This window comes from Apostichopus japonicus, chromosome 15 (assembly GCF_037975245.1).
Source record: "Apostichopus japonicus isolate 1M-3 chromosome 15, ASM3797524v1, whole genome shotgun sequence".
Classification (NCBI taxonomy): domain Eukaryota; kingdom Metazoa; phylum Echinodermata; class Holothuroidea; order Aspidochirotida; family Stichopodidae; genus Apostichopus; species Apostichopus japonicus.
In genome coordinates this window covers 12,579,573-12,597,647 of record NC_092575.1, presented here as the reverse complement: position 1 = coordinate 12,597,647, position 18,075 = coordinate 12,579,573, and the positions used below count along the sequence as shown (strand labels likewise).

Sequence of the window (18,075 nt, the reverse complement as noted above, 5' to 3'; positions counted from 1 at the left end):
ACATAAAATTAAAACGATTGAGCCAGGGGTATACGACTTATGGAACCTTCGACACGTTTTGTCGGGACAAATAGAGATTTATTGCCAGGCAAAACTGCCGACATTCCAAGTCGTCGAACCTTATAGTGAATCCCTTGCGGAAATTGTAATATTTACGGTAACTTGATAATGGTATGGAGCAAAAATGCTCCTTTAAAGAAGACCCGATTGACGAGCTCGCTGACTTTCCGTTATGGTTTAGTCTCATTTCAAAGACCGCTTGATCAAATTTCGTCAATTTGAGATCAATTTATTCTTCTTCATATCCAAAATTTTCGCAGAATGGTAGTAAAGTTAATACCATATACTGCTACGCCATCCCAGCCAAGCTTTTGAAATTTTCGACTGAGTTGCTATAAATAATAACTCCCTAAGCATAAGCCTGCATATAATATGTTAACTGAGTAGTAAACCAATCTTCCACACACACAAAAAAGAAGAAACCATTAAGTGTTACTATGTTTATAAAGTTTGCAGACTTCATCTTTATTGGCCCAAACGACATTTGACCACTACACAAAACCACTACACTCACATACGACGTATAATGTCATCCAAGCTGAACATCTAGAGTTACAATGTTTGCACTGTTCAGGCTGTGACCTCTTTTGACTTCAAATAAACTCCCACACCAAAGAGTACAACAATTGTTATGTACTACATCTAAACTTTTAATTACACTTATTCGTCAGTCTTTGCCTCTATTGACCTAGCATGACCTATACCCTCCACAAACATCATCGGGAATATGTGCTCACTATGATGAACCTACGTACTAAGCACGATCTTCAGCTAAGCTTAAACTTTGAGTTATCGTATTAACTAGGTTGTCAAATTTGGACGGTTTGACCTCAAATGACATTTCACCTTTTACAAAAAGAGAAACAGGTTTCTTGTATTAAGCATGGATGGGTTGTTCACGTAATACACATGACATTCAAGTAATATATGCTTGTTTTGTGTGTTAGCAGCCCGATTAGCATGTACATCTACACATACGCGCCCTCGCGCACAATACTAGCCAAGTTGACTACGTAGGTTACTCTTCCTTGTCTGAGGCGAGTAACAGAAAAAAAAGTTCAAAAAGACTCAATAATGTTGTCATTTTTACATAACTACATAGTTTCACTCTGTGACGTTTCCATCCTAGTTTCATTCTGTGACGTTAACTGACTCTTGGCTTTTCTTAATCCTTCTCTCACCTCTGGATTCTTGGCACAGAAGAAGATGAAGAAAACAACACCTTGGAGGGATGTGAAAATGCAGAATAATGCTACAAAGGCATTTATCTTCCTCTTTGGCAATATCGAGAGAAACCCAAAGATCCAGGAAAGGCCGAGGAGAATCCAGAACAAAACAAATTGTTGTATCCTCGAAATCACCTCTGCCTTCTTATTCCTCTGAGCGTTGGTCGACAGAAACTGCCGAAAAACAACTGTACGTACGACTGCGATAAACAGTGTTGTGTTGAAGATGACCAACAGAAATACCTCCAGGAGAAATCCAAAGTAGAGTGGTTTGCCCAGTGGTAGGAAGCAACTGAAGAAAAATAAAAACGTTATCATCATTTACTTTGGTTTTCGTGATGAGCTGATATTCACTGAAATAACTTATATAGCAGACGAAATTAATCGTGTTTGCTATTTTACGTAACACTTATATCTTCAAAATAATCGATAATACAGAAAGAGAGAGATAGAAAGCGAGCGGGGGGGGGGGTGGGGTGGAGGGGGAGGGGGGCGATTTCTTATTCGATGGTTCATGCAATCATTGAAGCAGTATGGAGATTCATTTAGATTAGCATTGCTAAACTAGTGTTTAGTTTAAGTAGCGTTTCGATTGGTTTTAGAACACTATTCTGTTAGTAACACTATTCGATACTTAACTACTATAGAAACAACTAACAGTACTTAATTCCCCATGAGTTTCGCTTCATTTTCTTTACAAACATTTTTAATGACAAAACTCGCAAAAGTGGAAATTTCTCGATTTGCATTTGTGATTAATATTTATTATGGAAAAGTATCTGGGCAACAGAACAGAATCAGCTCAAATTCTTCTCATACTCTCTATAATAAGTAACGTTCACAAGGAGGGAGAAAAAGCTATACTGTTTTCAATGGCAACCAGGTATTGCGTACAAAACTTCATAGCTTTGCTATAATTCACGGACTAACAAAAAATGCTCCTTTTTTCCCCTTTGGGTCTGTAACTTTGCGTCACTTGGGCCAAGCTTTGTAAGTATCCGCACCCTGTCGGATATCAGCACCAGATCTCTTTTAAATCGCATCAAGTTAATATCTATTTATGGAGGTTTATGATACAATGCAGAAATGCCAGGACCCGCACATTCTACGTCATCCTTTCTGAATCTGATAGGCAGGTTATTTCTTCATATATCTTCTCCTTTTTTGGGTTAATCTGGTTTATAGTTTAGAGGGGCATTATAAAAGGAAGTAGGATGTCTTTATAGGGGCGTTGAAGTCGACTCCCTTGTAGGAGATGTGGGGTACTCCCCCACCCCCATAGATTTAAGCTAACTTGTGTGCCTTCAAGAATGAAGCCATATCCAAGAATGTAACCGAGATTGTATAATGGTTGGAATTAATATCTACAACTGAACCAGGCCTATACTTATTCTTATCGAATTGAAATTTGAAGCACCCAGTCGGACCAATGTACTTTTGTAGACTTTTCTTTCATGTCCTACTTCAAATGTGTACATTTACTGGCAGCATATCAGTATCACTACACTGTCTCTATCAGAAAATAGGTTAGGAACTGTTCGTACTATCAGTACGGGTGCTTTGAAGTATCACATGAGAGGACAGTATAAAGTGGTATTATAGCACTGGGGACTTGTCCCAACTGACTGTTTGGAGGTATCTTACTGTGCATATTCGTCAGGCCTTGGTAGGAAATATACAGTCAACACGGGAATGAGCGGGAGCCCTGTTGATAAACCAGCATACAAAGAGTTTTTCAAACAGATGAAGACTAAGCAGAGTTGACTTTATTACACGTTGACATATCGGTCTTCTTCCGCACCAACTCATTATCTTGCTACGAACCGAGATGAACTTATGTCATATTATATGTTCCGAAGACGTCAATATAATGAAGGAAAAGTCATTCTTGATTCTTGAACATATATTTCACGTAACGTAAATAACCATAAACAATGACGTGTAGGTATACGTATATCCGTAAAGAGTAGCAGCAAGCATGGAGAGTGATAATACAGTAGCGTGTATGAGTATTTATACTTACAAACTTAATGAGATAACATGGGATGTAATTGGCTAACCAGCATCTTATCTGATTGGCCTATAATATAACAGTGTGATTGGTTATATGACAATTAGACTTATGACGTCACATCACACTTTACCATATACTATGACACAAGCAAGCATGCTTCTCTAACTTATGTGCATTTGCGTGCGACTAAAACAGAATAATGTTGAATATCACCCAGGAGAAATACTTCCAAAAGAAACAATCATAATTCCCTTACCGTATGCTAAGACACAAGCGATTGGTACAAAGTGGCGAATAGTCGACCTTTCGTATTTCACGAATAGAAAGTACATGTTTACTGCCTCGACGGACATCCAGCAAACTGTCGTCAGGCCAAAGTAATGTACAGTTGATGCAAGGTTCTTACAGATGAGGGTATCATGGGAGAACAGATCCCCAGCCAGGAATGTAATGTAGAACGCGACCAAGGACAGGAATAGATTAATGTGGATCTTACTCGCTTGTTTTGCTCGAAGCGACCTGTCGACGAGACAAAGTGAAAATATATATATATTTTTTTAAAGCTACATATAGTACAGAATATTCTTTGTTCAACTTTATTCCGAAATTTTATGTATCAAAAATATCAATCACTTGATATTCTATATATTATTTTAAGTAACATATATTTATTCATATTTGACCTTTTCTCTTTCTTAGAGGTTGCCAACAAAAGACAAAACAGAAACCCGCAAAGAACTGGAAGTTAAGGACTCATCAAAGCAGCAATATCCTTCATTAATATGTTTAGGTATGGTCCTGAAGCCTTCATACCATTTCCCATCTCAATGGCAGTTTAGGTTACCTAACAGCCCCATACTAAGATGCAATAACGAATCTCGTGTGAAATGTTTGGTAATTATCGCCACTGACTGTTTCACGAGTTATTTTGTTACTTAAAATGAAAGAAAATGAAAGAAAACAACCTACTTGACACCAACCAGCAGAAGAGTACAAGCAAGCAGACCTATTACTGAGAGAAGTGAGCCTACCCAGGTTATCACGGTCAAGAAAACATCGGCAGCGGTTGGAATATTGCCAATGCCCTGCAATGGAAAACCGAGAAATATAAACTATTGTCCTGATCTCATTAAAATTATAGTAAAATGTCATCTGTATTTATCACTCGTGTAATTGCGAAGGATTTTTTTTACGATTGAAGGTTTTATCCACTACAGTGTTTTAAGTATGATAAAGAAATGTAAGAGAACATTTGATCAGTAAACATGATGTCTTACGACTAGCACAGCAAAGCTCGTAAGATGATTGCATGTACATATCGTGTAGTTCATTTTCTCAGTTAGATTACAGCCTTCTTCAGACCAATACCCGTCATCAGTTCCCTCTGGCACAAACCAGAACACACACATCTTATGAAATACAAACTCCGTATCGTTAAGCAGCTGTAAAGTAGAATAGAGAAAGGCCAAATATGTAATCAAAGTATATGACAGTTACGTTATTTATCTTCTAAGGTACAACCTTTTGGGACATGTGCATGGGCCTAAGTTAAGCAAGTACATGTTCAGAGGAAGTAACATAAGATATCAGCAACCAAGCAAGGACTTTTTAACGCCAATAAAACCTATACAAACAGCAACTTCCCAAAGGTTAAATTTTTTCATTGACTAAGTAAACGGCAGAAAGGGGAATACGAATGCTTTGTTTCAGATGAAATGTATTCTTGTGTGTGTGTGTGTTTCTGTAATTCTTATATGTCGTGGGTAGTGCAGTAAGTAGCCTAGCATACACGATAGTACCGGCATCTTACATAGGGTGTTTTTACACTCGAGGAAACCTACATATTCAATATGCAAAATATATTTTAGAATTAATTAAATGTGTTTAACTCTACTATGAATGATCGCTAGGATGACTTCATTTGGTGTTGAATGATTTGAACCTACTTCGGATGTAGTGTTCGGAAACGATGCAACAACAGCATATTCTGTTGGAAGATTCTTGACAACAGAACCCTCAATGTTTGCACCGATGACTTGACTGGCGACAGAGCTTCGCAATCTGCTGTTATGTGCTGCTCCATCCATACTTTGATTTACCGTTTGGAAGAAAAGACTGGAATCACTGTACAAGAAGAAGCTGGCAGGAACAGTTGAGTCAGTAGAATTTGATTTTTCTGTCGAGAGAAATGTTGTTGAAATCCACTAGTTTTTATGTATTTTTTTATTACGTGCGCATTATCTAGATATGCTTGTAGGACTATATTAACAATATTTCATTTGAAAAAAAAACGTAACATTTAAGAAGAACATGCAAATAAATATAATTGATTAAATAAAATTGGAACTTTATAATTTAATCAAGAAATGTTGACCACTTTGATAAATAAATCTGTATCTCATAAACAATTGTTGGTAACCATGCTTAAATTCCATCAACGTAAATATCTTAATATACTGTTTATGCGTTATTTAGGGTTCATCAAATGTTCGTCGTGCGTTTATCACAGGATGAAGTAAAGAACAATTGTTGGTATTTCCCTTTTTATACTTTCTATTAAACTATAACATTCTGAGACGATGTTTATTTAGTGTTTTGTAGGAATGAACAGGGTTAACCAACGGTGTTTACCGGGCGTTTATCGCAGGGTAATTGACCCACAGAGGTATGTGCGCCCGTGCGTGCATAATCCTGCGATAAACGCACGGTAGACCGTTTATGAACCCCATTATTAACATTATATAGAATATGATATCCACCTTCCATGGCTGTTTGTAAAACATCCCCGTGAATAAAAATGGACGTTCTGTTTGCCCTGGGTGATGTATTAATTGTGTTCATCAAATGTAGTTCACCATCGGTTACACTTCCTCCCTCTTCATCGGGCTCGTGAAAGAATGTTATGGAGTCTGCTAGCTGTGGATCCAGTTTTACTGCTACAACAGCAAGGTTATCTTGCACTTCTGTGAAGTTTTCTTGGTCTTGTTGAACGAGAGATATCTGCTGTTCCAGCAATGATATGATCTTGTTGGATGATGTTGTCTGGAGGCTTTCTGCTTCAAAGTTCATAAGGTTGTTAACAGTTCCCATGAAGGCATCCGTGACCTATGCAGTTAATGTTTAAAAGAATATCAGTCGTGCCTTTAGTAGCATCTAATGTTATGGATTGATTGGTTGATAAAACTCAATTTTTAGTTTTTTTTATACCTATATTGGTATTCAACAGCCTCGTCGATCATATATATATATGTATATATATATATATATATATATATATATATATATATATATGTATCTATCTATATGTATATGTATATATATATATATTAATCATCCTTAATTCACTTTACTAAAACCTAATGTATCAGTTGACAATGATGATGGTACAGACGGCAACAGATAATTATTGCATTTATCAATATCAAATTTTATAAATAATTGAACTGTCATAGCAGCAAGTTGTAACGAAATATGGTATATCTCAAACAGTTCAATAGGTAGGATCCAGCCATCGGCTGGCGTAAACCTACTGGCGTCATCCATAGCCCACTTGCGATGAAACAATATACATAACATGTGGTTTAGAAGTACTCACCTCGGGTGAGGAAGTATTTGTGTCGACAATTGATTCTAAAGATTCTGCTACCTTGCCGACAACTGTTTCATCCGAATCTTCAAGTTGAAATGTGACCACCACTAAATCCTTAGCTACCTGCTCGACGTTTTCTTCTGTAACAGTCGTCTGTAAATGTAGTAAAATATCATCGTATAACCTTACTTCTTGATACATGCCAATCACGATAGAAGGAGATAATATAACGTGATAAATAAAGCTATGCAATAGAAAAGGAAATGTCCTTCAAACGTTAACGTGAACCCTAACACTAGATAAAACAACCACTTTGGTTAACTCACTGTTTAACTTAGATCATACACTGTCTAGGGAAGGGGATAACCTATGTACTCTTCTTATTCTTTTCCTTTTTGTCAAAATGTCCATTTCATGAGCTACAACTATTCCACTTTTGATTTTTCATTTCTGCTTATCAATATACGATCAGTTATCGTCTATTAAATATTGCTTTCTGATAACACACATTCCAATAAATGTATACTTTAGAGTATTACTTATCACAGTCGTACTGTGTGGCACAGTAGAAATTTAATGTTTGACTTCAGTTGCTTAATCGACATTAAAAAGGAATGCCACGGTAAGGGCGTGCAGACTTGGCTTAGGTTTATTCATTGAAATATTTATTCATTTTTGGTCACTAGCTTTTGTTTATAATATTAGCTTTAATAATAAATGGTTTGTACATACACCTGCTATCCTCTGTATTTCCGTGAGTGCGTCCTCGGGAGAAAAACACGTGTTCAATTGAGGTTCCATCCACGACGAACCTTGGCCGCAATCTCGGTGTGCTAATGGTAAGTCAGCTACAAAAAAGTTAAAGACGTTAAGAGTAGAATAAAAAATACAACGACATATGGAAGCAAAGAAACCTACAAGACTTTTCAGCATGAAATTGCAGCAGTTATGTAACGTTCTTCATAAGGCTACTATGTGTATTATTTATTAAAAATAACTATACTTTGTGTAATGTCCTCCAAGTTACTTCAAGGATTTGGGCTACAGTATGTGAAACTAAGAGTTTTTTTTGCTACTTAAAAGAATCCAACTGCATGATCTATGCAGTGCACCCCTTATGAGAAATGAAGTAGAATGAAGAGAAGTAAAAACTTAATCAGCAAAAGCCTATACAAAAACCATAAAATTTGAATGTTTCTTCATTTTAACTGGAATGGTTTTCAACAGAACTGGATCAGATGAATCGTTGCATCGAGAGAAACTAAGAGTTTTTTTTTGCTACTTAAAAGAATCCAACTGCATGATCTATGCAGTGCACCCCTTATGAGAAATGAAGTAGAATGAAGAGAAGTAAAAACTTAATCAGCAAAAGCCTATACAAAAAACCATAAAATTTGAATGTTTCTTCATTTTAACTGGAATGGTTTTCAACAGAACTGGATCAGATGAATCGTTGCATCGAAACATCGAACAAACTATGGAGAAACAAGACGTGAAGAAATGATAAGAAATTAATGAAATCTTGTACTAACCGTTGGTTGAACCATTCCCACACATCTCCATGGAAACATAATTGTTTCCTATAATACCTTCAGGGAAAGTCAACTGAAGTCCATGGAAAGAGAGCATTTCATAGAGACACCTACCATTTTGAGTAGTCGCTAAAATAAGGAAACCAAACTTGTAAATGCATATCATTAAAACAGGGTATTGTAATTCAGTTACGTTCGTAATACATACATCACTGTCATGGCCGCGTAAAGCAATGGTTTACAAAGTGTATCTTACCATACCAACTTTCGAAATCGGTAGTAATAAAGTTCGATATAACTCTCGCATCCGCACATTCGACCGCACATGGTTGAAGAAGCCGAAAACACCGACGCCAATATTACAATCTTACGAATACAATGTACAGCTACTATATGCAATTTGCTGGTTCCACTTGGTATACATGGTAAATTATATATATATATATATATATATATATATATATATATATATATATATACACACATGTATATATATATATATATATATATATATACACACATGTATATATATATATATATATATATATTGCAGGAGAGAGCAGATAATTTACGAAGCATTTGACTCAATGGTGGTGGACACCGCAATGGTAAAGTACCTCTCACTGTTAAGTTGTACACTGCTAAGACATTCCCGAGTTCTGAACAACTGTACACGCCTTCGTCAACAACTCTAACAGGATATATTATGATGGAATAGTTGTTTGATGAGATGACTATGTTGTCCAGATCAAGACTCCTGACCGACCGTAGTCCTGTAAATAGCACACCAGCTGAATGATCACCATGCTTCTCCCATAATGCACTATTAGTGTCGGTGGCGTCGCAATCTAGTTCTGCTTTTTCCCAGATGTGTTTCTCGATCTTTTCGGATTTTACCTCTCCTGCTTCTGCATGCAGATGAAGAAATCGGCATTGGTTTTTCCAACATTATGTATATTAATCAGCAATCAGTGATGTATGTTAAAGTCTCAATACGTGTTTGCTGATGAATCTCGGAAAACAAACTTTCTGAAGTAGATTCAATGTTTCTTATTCTAAATGCACTCTGACCAGGTGGGTTTAATAGAGAAATGCTGTCGCAATCTAAGAAAAAAATTAACTTTTTTTTGCCCATATGACGCAAACGATTTACCGTAAAATTACTGCGACCGCCCATGTCAGCATGTTCATTACACAAATAAAAAAATTAGTCTACACATGCGGCCCGATCAAGATTTTAACGCAGTCCTATACTAATATCATCAACTTTTTACAATTCCACGGAGGAAACGTCTGAAAACACCTGTTTATTCATTACGATGGAAGGAAATGACACAATTTCGCAAGCTACGTCGGTAAGACTGAGAGAAAGATACAAAAGCAGCGACTTAAGACAGGCTAGCCACGAAAGTAAAAGTAAGCCTAGACCTAACGGTCGTAAACAAAAAAGAGAGAGATTTGATTGGCGCATGATCTGTTAGGCGGGGCTTACAAATTTTGAATGAAGTTTGTAGAATCTACTGACTCGTTAATAAATCTGGTGAATTTTATTCATCTGAAATCTTTTAACGACAGATAACTCAATAAAAATAGTTAATACTGATATGAAAATTGAATAAAACGGTATCATTTTTACTAAACTGTTGGAAAGGTCGAAATTTAAATTTGGCAAACACGTACTGAGACTTTAATCATTCCAGCGCAATGTATTTTCAACAAAAACAACAGCAATGAAGCAGAGATCATTGTAATGAGGCGAAAGACAGCTCAGGGTGTCTTACCGGCATCACACTTTCTTTCTCCTCCTTTAGTTGTGTCAAAGAGATTAATAAGTATCGTAAATTCCTTTTAAATTTCCCTTAAATTAAAGAAAACTTACAGTAGGTTTCGCAGCTTTGCAGCAACTAAAGAAATTGAACGCTTAGAAAACTTGAAGAACATGCTTGGATAAATATTGTTCGAGTATTCCCAAGTAAAGTTAAAAGGCCCATATTAAAGCTCGTTTATGCTAGGTCTGTATCTTGTAAAAGATAATGTAGTCGGTTAACCGGAATTGAAATTTAACTTGCACAAGATTTTAGTTTCCATTTTCACGGTAAATTTGGAACCATAGCTGTGAGAGATGTTCCAGTTTTAGTTTCCTTTATGCCAGTATGAACAGCATAAGATACAATATATAAACATGAGAGTATCAAAAGTTATGATGCATAAATGGCAATAAAAAGAACAAACTAAACTAAATATAACAGGACACCCACAAAACGAAATGTAAAAAATGCTGTGTAAGACAGGTCAGGTAAAACTAGAACACAGGTTATGTAAGCATCAGCTAAGTTAAGTTACATAACCTTTTAGTTTCAACAGCTACTACTTTGTATATAAATCTTTTCTCTTACATAATGTAAGTAAAATAGGACCATCTTTGCCGCATATTACACAACTAAGATATATACCCATTGTTACTACACTGGGAATCGGTAAAATGCCTTACTTATTGATTGATGTAAAAGTATCAGGGCCGCGTGGCTCATGCCCATGCAGCTTGGAACAAGTTCGCAAAATCATATGTCCTTAACACTTTCCGATATTCCCCCCCCCCCCCACCCCACGAAGATGATACCTGAGTTAGTCTAACATAAGTATGTGCGTTAGCTAGGCCTAGGCAATATACATTTATTATGGTACTAGGTTACACTTAAATTAGTTGCTGAGTGTTACCCCAATTGTCATATATATAGGCCTACCCGACTGAGAATGAGGCCAATATTAACTAGACCACTGCTAAGCCTGAGTAAAGCATATACTGGTTATTACCACTAACATACAGTTCAATATATATTTTCATCTCTGAATATTGAATACCAATACTGATTCTGTCAGTCATTCTCATTGCATGAACCTCAGATATTTGGTACAGCATGCACTATCAAATAATCCCCAGACACAAGATATGCACTCATTAAATAGTGATTTTAAAATCTGCTAACAGTCATTAGCTGATATTGACCACTTTCATTCTTGTTTCATATGGTAGAATTTTAGATTTTCATATTTTCCGGAACAGAGTGAAAATATGTCTGCAATCCCTTAATTGGGCTCGCGTTACGCGCGAAAACCCATCCCATTGTATGTGAGTGTATATAATGAACTGTTGCTTGTTTGGTGTGTTTTTTTTAAACAGGACCTGAGAAACCAACCAGTATAGAAAATTGAGTGGCTGAAACAAACACACACTGGAAGACAATCCTGGGCAGTTACAGTGATATATATGCTTAAGATGGCAGAATTTAGGTCACACTGGATGAATGATGGTGGGAGAAAAGAAATGCCAGACATTTTAGCAGAATTTCCACGCATGCGAAGTCCAGAAATTCGCCATTCATGAATATCACATATTTAAATTTCTAGTACCAAGTTGCTGTTTTCACATACAATAATGTAAACAGATCTCTTCCCATGATTTGTGACTTACTATTTTGACACTTTAATGTACACAGCCATGATACTAGAAACTCCTTTAAGCTCCATTTTGATAAATCTGACACCAACATTGTCCATAAAACTCTACTTTCTACATGCATATTTATTCGAAACATCCCTCAAGACTCAATAGTAGATGATAGAACAATTTTATCTTTCAAAAGATTACTAAAAATGATTTTATCATGAGTTATGGCTACTGGTTTTTGTACCTTCCTTCTTTCTGTATTGTTTAATTGTTGTATTTTTTGTAAAGGGGGACCGCAAGTACAAGTTTCTTGCTTTCCTAGTCTCTCTTCATTTCTTTGACTTTCATTTGTCTGTAAATCCCACTTTTCAATCGAAAATGAAAGTACAACCAAACTCAATGCACCGCCATTGGTTTCATGTAACTATACATTGTTTGAATAAATCACTTGTGCAAGAACTGACACAACACAAATTTCTTAATTTGCAGCATTAGTTACTTTTGAGTGTACAATTATCCTTCGTTTAACTCCTGAACCATCGTCTCGTTCTATTTCCCAATCTCTGTGTCACCACTGACTGGATTTCACCATTTCAAAAAGTGTATTGCATAAGGAGAGATATTAGCAATATAAATCATAACTGAATTTGAATGTCAATCAAGAAGGGATAATATCTCCAGGTTACCTTTCTGGGCCCCTGTTTCTTTATTGTAAGGGAGGGATGATATTACAAATATACTTACATGAGGTAGAAATTTATATAATGATAGGAAACTAAAACAACGATGTTTTAAAATCGCTGACCCATCTTGAGCATAATTTAGTTGCTGTGGGCATAATAGTGCTTCTTTGCTGTTTATATGAGAAGACGCATTGAAGTACTAGTAGTTTCCTTCCATATGTCATTTACATGTTTAGTATTTTTTTCTTCTGTTTATCTGTTGTCTTAACAGATTGAGAAATATTTCGATGTCCTTCATCCCTCACGTGGATGACGCTTATACTCATAGTGGACACTTGTGAGCAGTCAGATACTGAACTTTTCGAAGTGGGTTCTTCTTGATAAAGAATGAGAAATCTAAGGCAAAAGCGTTAATGATTTGTTTGCAGGTAAATGTAAATGCTGCCAACCAGTTTGTAGGAGTATGTTTTTTAGTTGTGGAAACAACTGATTTCCCTTGAAGAACAAAAAGTCCTATGAGTAGATAGTGCTAAATGTATTGGTTCCTTAACACAGCCTCCAACTAGCCCTTTTCTCCTTTTGTATCCACTATTTTTAATCATTCTAATCTTCAACATCAAAATATGATTCAAATGTAGAGAGGAAATTTGCAATACTGGAAAGTCCAAGTGTCGCTTTTGACTTGGTGTCACCAATTCAACTTAGGAACAAGGAATGGTTCCCTAGTTATTGCATTCTTTCTTTCGAGGACTATTAGCTGCTTTCAAACTGTCTGTAAAATCAAGTTAGCTCTATAATATTTTACTAAACTGCCCTGCTGACAAACGTTTCAATAAGGGTGTAAGTCTATTTATGTCATTTCCATGCAAGTTCCCAGTAATTTTCAACGATGTCATTCGTTTTCCCCAGAAAACATAACCTCTGATATGCTCCATGCAAGTGGAATGTAAATGGCGTTTTAGTTGAGTCTGGTTGAAGCGGGAAGGGGGGGGGGGGGTGTCCGCATCAATGAACAACTGTTGGACATTAGGGACAGATTGTATCCGAACATCTACATTGGCTAACATAGTACCTAACTTTATTTTCATTTTTACTCTAGGAGAGCATCATTTTGGAACATTACCTGAAAAACATATACATTCATCGTGCACATCCGTACGTTCATGTCATATGAGGTACACGAATCTCTCCACAACAAGTTTTCGTGATGATTTACCAAAACGCGTTAAGTCAAACACCTCTCCTGAAATCACTTGATGTTTGTTGCAAGGCAAAATATATTGGAGTGTGTAATGAACGGAATGTGAGTCATAACAAACGAAAGCACCCCATGTGCTTCTAATAACTGAAATCAACCAGTACGCACTGGCTATTCTACAGAGTGTATAGCCTTGTGAAGCATGGTGTAAAAACAGTATGATATGTAAAGTTAATTTTTCTGTTAACTTAGTCATATTCAGTTCAGTTACACCTCATTGCAATAACACTAGAAGCATTATGTTGTTTGTTTTTTTGCCAGTCTTGATGTTGTGTTGTTCTATTGTTATCAACATGGTACGTTCAATTGTCCAGAGTTACCAGTGGTTAGCATTTGTAAAGACGCATGCCTCCTTGTCAGTTGGTTATACGACTTCATATAGCACTACTTTTAAACGGACTGTAAGCTCCAAGGTGATATTCATTACATTAGAGCTATAACCACATTTCATTCTTGAATACGCTTTATACTGTATGTGTATTGGACCATTTGCATAATGCATTTCAAAAATATTCGTGAGTAGGTATAGTGATAAATGTATTGGTTCCTTAACACAGCCTTCCAACAGTAACCTTTCCCTTCCAACCTTTTCTCCTTTGTATCCACTATTTTCAATAATTCAAGGCTTCAACATCAAAATATGATTCAAATGAAGAGAGGTAATTTGTAATACTGGAAAGTTCAAGTGTCGCTTTTGACTTGGTGCCATCATTTGCAACTCAGGAACAAGGAATGTTTCCCTAGTTGATGCATTCTTTGTTTCGAGGACTATTAGCTGCTTTCAAACTGTCTGTGAAATTAAGTTAGCTCTCTAATATTTTACTAATCTGCCCTGTTGACAAAAGTTTCAATAAGGGCGTAAATCTATTTATTTCCTTTCCATGCTCTTCCCAGTAATTTTCTACGATGTCATTCGTTAGTGGTTGTTTTGATCTATAAAGATGACGTTGCTAATTTGGGTGTTGGAAAATTGGTCCAAGGAATGAGCATTATTGGTCTAAACAGTTTCTTAAGTGGCTTAACAAACAAATTTATCTAATGTCTGTGCAAACTGGTAAAATGTTACAAAAAAAAACGGGTTGTTTATTGTGTGCAATGTTAAGCTATTAAGTGTATGGAATTGTGATATTGAAGTCAAACCAGAGAACTAAAAAGTGTTGACACTTCTTGCAATTGGGGCTGTTTGTTCATCATGCATATGTGCAACTATGGATTCAGCTTCATGCATTTGAATAATAAGTCTGAAATCTTAAAGGGTTAAAGGAGATTATCATTTCTTTGGTTGGAACTCTGAGCTTACACTTTTCATCTTTTTATTCATTTACAAGATCAGAAGAATGCTGCCTACATCTTCCCCCTGTTATTTTATCTGGACGAAGAAAGGGTAATGCAGGAAGATTGTCCAGTGTGGAGGCTTGCGTTTGTAGATTTTCAGTACGTAAGATGTTAGATATTTTTAAAGTAGCGCATGTTTTCAAAGCCAAGCTAGTCCGTCACCCAGTATGCTTTGATAGATTGATGACAATTTAATGTTGTTTAGAATAAGATTCTTGGTAAAAATAAAACAAAGATTTCTTTTCCAAATTACCTTACTGAAGGCATAAACTACACTGCAAGGAATTCCTGGAAGCAGTCTTGCTACAGCTGATAGCTTATTGAAAGTTGTGAGTGCATGTTATTATGTTCAAAATTAACTTGCAGTTTACCGGAAGTGTTACAACAAGCTTCTTTTAATATTTATGAGTATTATTGCCAGTTATTTGCCAGTGTGTAAATTGACAATGATTGCTACAAATTAATATGTCTGAATTTCTTCAGGCGAAATTTCTGCATTGGCTGTTTTCAAGCTGGTCCAGGACCTGTCTGTTAAGAGGAAGGTATGTGCTTCCCTGCACATTGCACATAACCTTTTATGTTTAATCACCATTGTAACTATCCCATAAAACATAACCTCTAATATACTCCATGCAAGTGGAATCTAAATTGCATTTTACTTGTGTCTGGTTGAAAGGGGATTGGGTTGGAGGGGGGGGGGGGGGGTTGTCTTCATCAATAAATAACTGTGGGAGTTTATGGGACAGATTAAATCTAACTATTTTTTAATTTTTACTCTAGGAGAGCATCAGTTTGGAACATTTCCTGAAAGGCATATACATTCATTGTGCACAGCCGTTCGAATTTGTCATATGAGGTACACGGATCTCTCCATAACAAATTTTCGCGATAATTTAACAAAAGGCGTTAAGTCAAACACCTCTCCTGAAAGCACATGATGTTTGTTTCAAGGCAAATTTTATCTTTTACCTGGAATATCAAAATCAGCGCAAGACGCATGTAAAGACGCATACCACCTACCTTGTCAGTTGGTTATACGACTGTGTTTATTGGAACATTTCTACAATGCATTTCACCAGAAGAATCATTTGCTCTGCTTGTATATTTTCCTTGCAAGTCAATTCTGGTAAATCAACGAAGTTAATATTAGTTAACTGTCTCTTATGTGAAACAACTTTGTTCTGAAGTAACATCAAATATAAAAGTTAATGTAGCGTTCATATAATATATGGCTCAACGTTTTACTTTCCACTGAATTGTGAATTTTAAAGTTTGACGCTTGATCATGATTTGATACTAATAATTAAAAAAAGGCAGCAAGTATTAACGTACACTTGTAAAGGATTTTCCTTAATGGTTATATATCTCAAGCAGACATTATAGACATTTATAGAATCCCTTCAGTTATAATCTGTATTCAAATCTAATATATTCCATACAAGACAGTGAGGTAATGATTTGTTACGTTTTGTATCGACTGCCTACTGTAACGCCATCACACTGTGGAAAGTAACTTACCTGTTGATTGGCAGCCTATGGTTAGCACCACGATAATGCAAACAACCAGGAGATGATTAGTCTCCATTTGATCCGGTAGCGTAGGTTGTAACAGAACTTGCTTCAAGATGAGATAAGTTATTATGATCGATCTAGCAACGCCACAGTAATTAACTTCCCTTGTATTTTCGAACAAAAAGGATGAAAATTATTAAAACATACTAACATGCGTTCGTGCCATTTGATTGACATCAATGACATTTGTCCTAAATCTTTTCAGGTAGTTTTGAAATGTAATATAATGTTATATTGTATTTATCTCGCACAAACCTATGCGAAATAAATTTGAAATTGAAAGTGATATATATCCGAGTAATAACATTTGTAGAATGAAACTGATAGGCGCTACTTGTATCTTTTCGTTGCAAATCTATTCAGGTAAATCAACGAAGTTAATATATGTAAACTGTCTCTAATGTGAAACAACTTTGTTCTGAAGTAATATATAAAAGTTAATGGAGCGTCCATTTATTATATAGCTTAACGTTTTACTTTTACTGAATTGTGAATTTTAAAGTTTGACGTTGAGTTTAAGTATAGTTTTGAAATATCATATAATGTAACATTAAATTTATCTTGTACAAACATATAAGAAATCTATTTGAAATTGAAATTGAAATTGAAAAATCAACAACAGTTCAGTTAGAGAATGAAACTGATAGGTTATTGAAGCTTATCGCGATAAGCTTATCGAGACAACTGGGAAAATGAGAAAAAGTTCACAATTTCCTGAAAATATTTGATAAGGACTCACTTTCGTTATAATGTATATATATATAAGAGTTAAAAGTGTTCTTAACGAGGCGTGTACAGTTGTTTAAATCTCGAACATATATAAATATATATATATAAATATATATATATATATATATACATATATATATATATATATATATATATATATATATATATATATATATATATATATATATATATATATATATATATATATATATATATATATATATATAGGAAAAACGGAAAAACAACTATGCTGCATTTAGAGAAAGGCTGGATCTCGAGTGAGATACAATAATTGAATTAGGTAAATGATTGGAAGTAAAACAGCCAATGTTTGGTTTTTGCAGAGCTTTCGAGCAAAACTAGCTCTTCTTCAGTGCATGATCACCGAAAGTGACAAGGAGTAGCAGGAATTGAAACTGTTTTATGGAGAAGATGTCGGCATGGTTGTAAAGGCAAAGCGACTTACTGATTTCTGCTGAATAGAGCAGAAGTTTTAGAAATTCGGATTATTTTAATCCGCGTCGGATTATTTTAATCCGATTCCGTCGTAATTGTAAAGGAATTGTTTTGGTTTATCTGGGACGGCAAATCGTTTCTGATGTTTAAAATATATATATATATATATATAT

General features: G+C 35.6%; 1 protein-coding gene across 1 annotated transcript; it reads right to left on the bottom strand.

Moving 5' to 3' along the window:
• Positions 1–492: 492 nt before the first annotated feature.
• LOC139980736 (adhesion G-protein coupled receptor G4-like) lies at positions 493–16,941 on the bottom strand. The gene is made up of 12 exons (XM_071992616.1): positions 16,664–16,941; positions 9,039–9,329; positions 8,422–8,550; positions 7,622–7,737; positions 6,896–7,042; positions 6,060–6,405; positions 5,247–5,476; positions 4,578–4,742; positions 4,270–4,385; positions 3,557–3,819; positions 2,931–2,991; positions 493–1,578 (listed from the first exon to the last, which is right to left on the bottom strand). Exons 1-12 carry the CDS (start codon positions 16,728–16,730, stop codon positions 1,155–1,157), a joined length of 2,355 nt encoding a protein of 784 aa, XP_071848717.1. The 5' UTR covers positions 16,731–16,941; the 3' UTR covers positions 493–1,154.
• Between the last annotated feature and the right edge of the window lie 1,134 nt (positions 16,942–18,075).

Excerpts from the sequence above, each read along its gene's own strand:
- LOC139980736 (XM_071992616.1), bottom strand. The coding sequence starts at position 16,730 with ATGGAGACTAATCATCTCCTGGTTGTTTGCATTATCGTGGTGCTAACC. Across the intron at positions 9,330-16,663 it reads CATAGGCTGCCAATCAACAG|AAGCAGGAGAGGTAAAATCC; the intron begins GTAAGTTACTTT and ends ATCTGCATGCAG. Across the intron at positions 4,743-5,246 it reads TTCCGAACACTACATCCGAA|CTGCTTAACGATACGGAGTT; the intron begins GTAGGTTCAAAT and ends TCTACTTTACAG.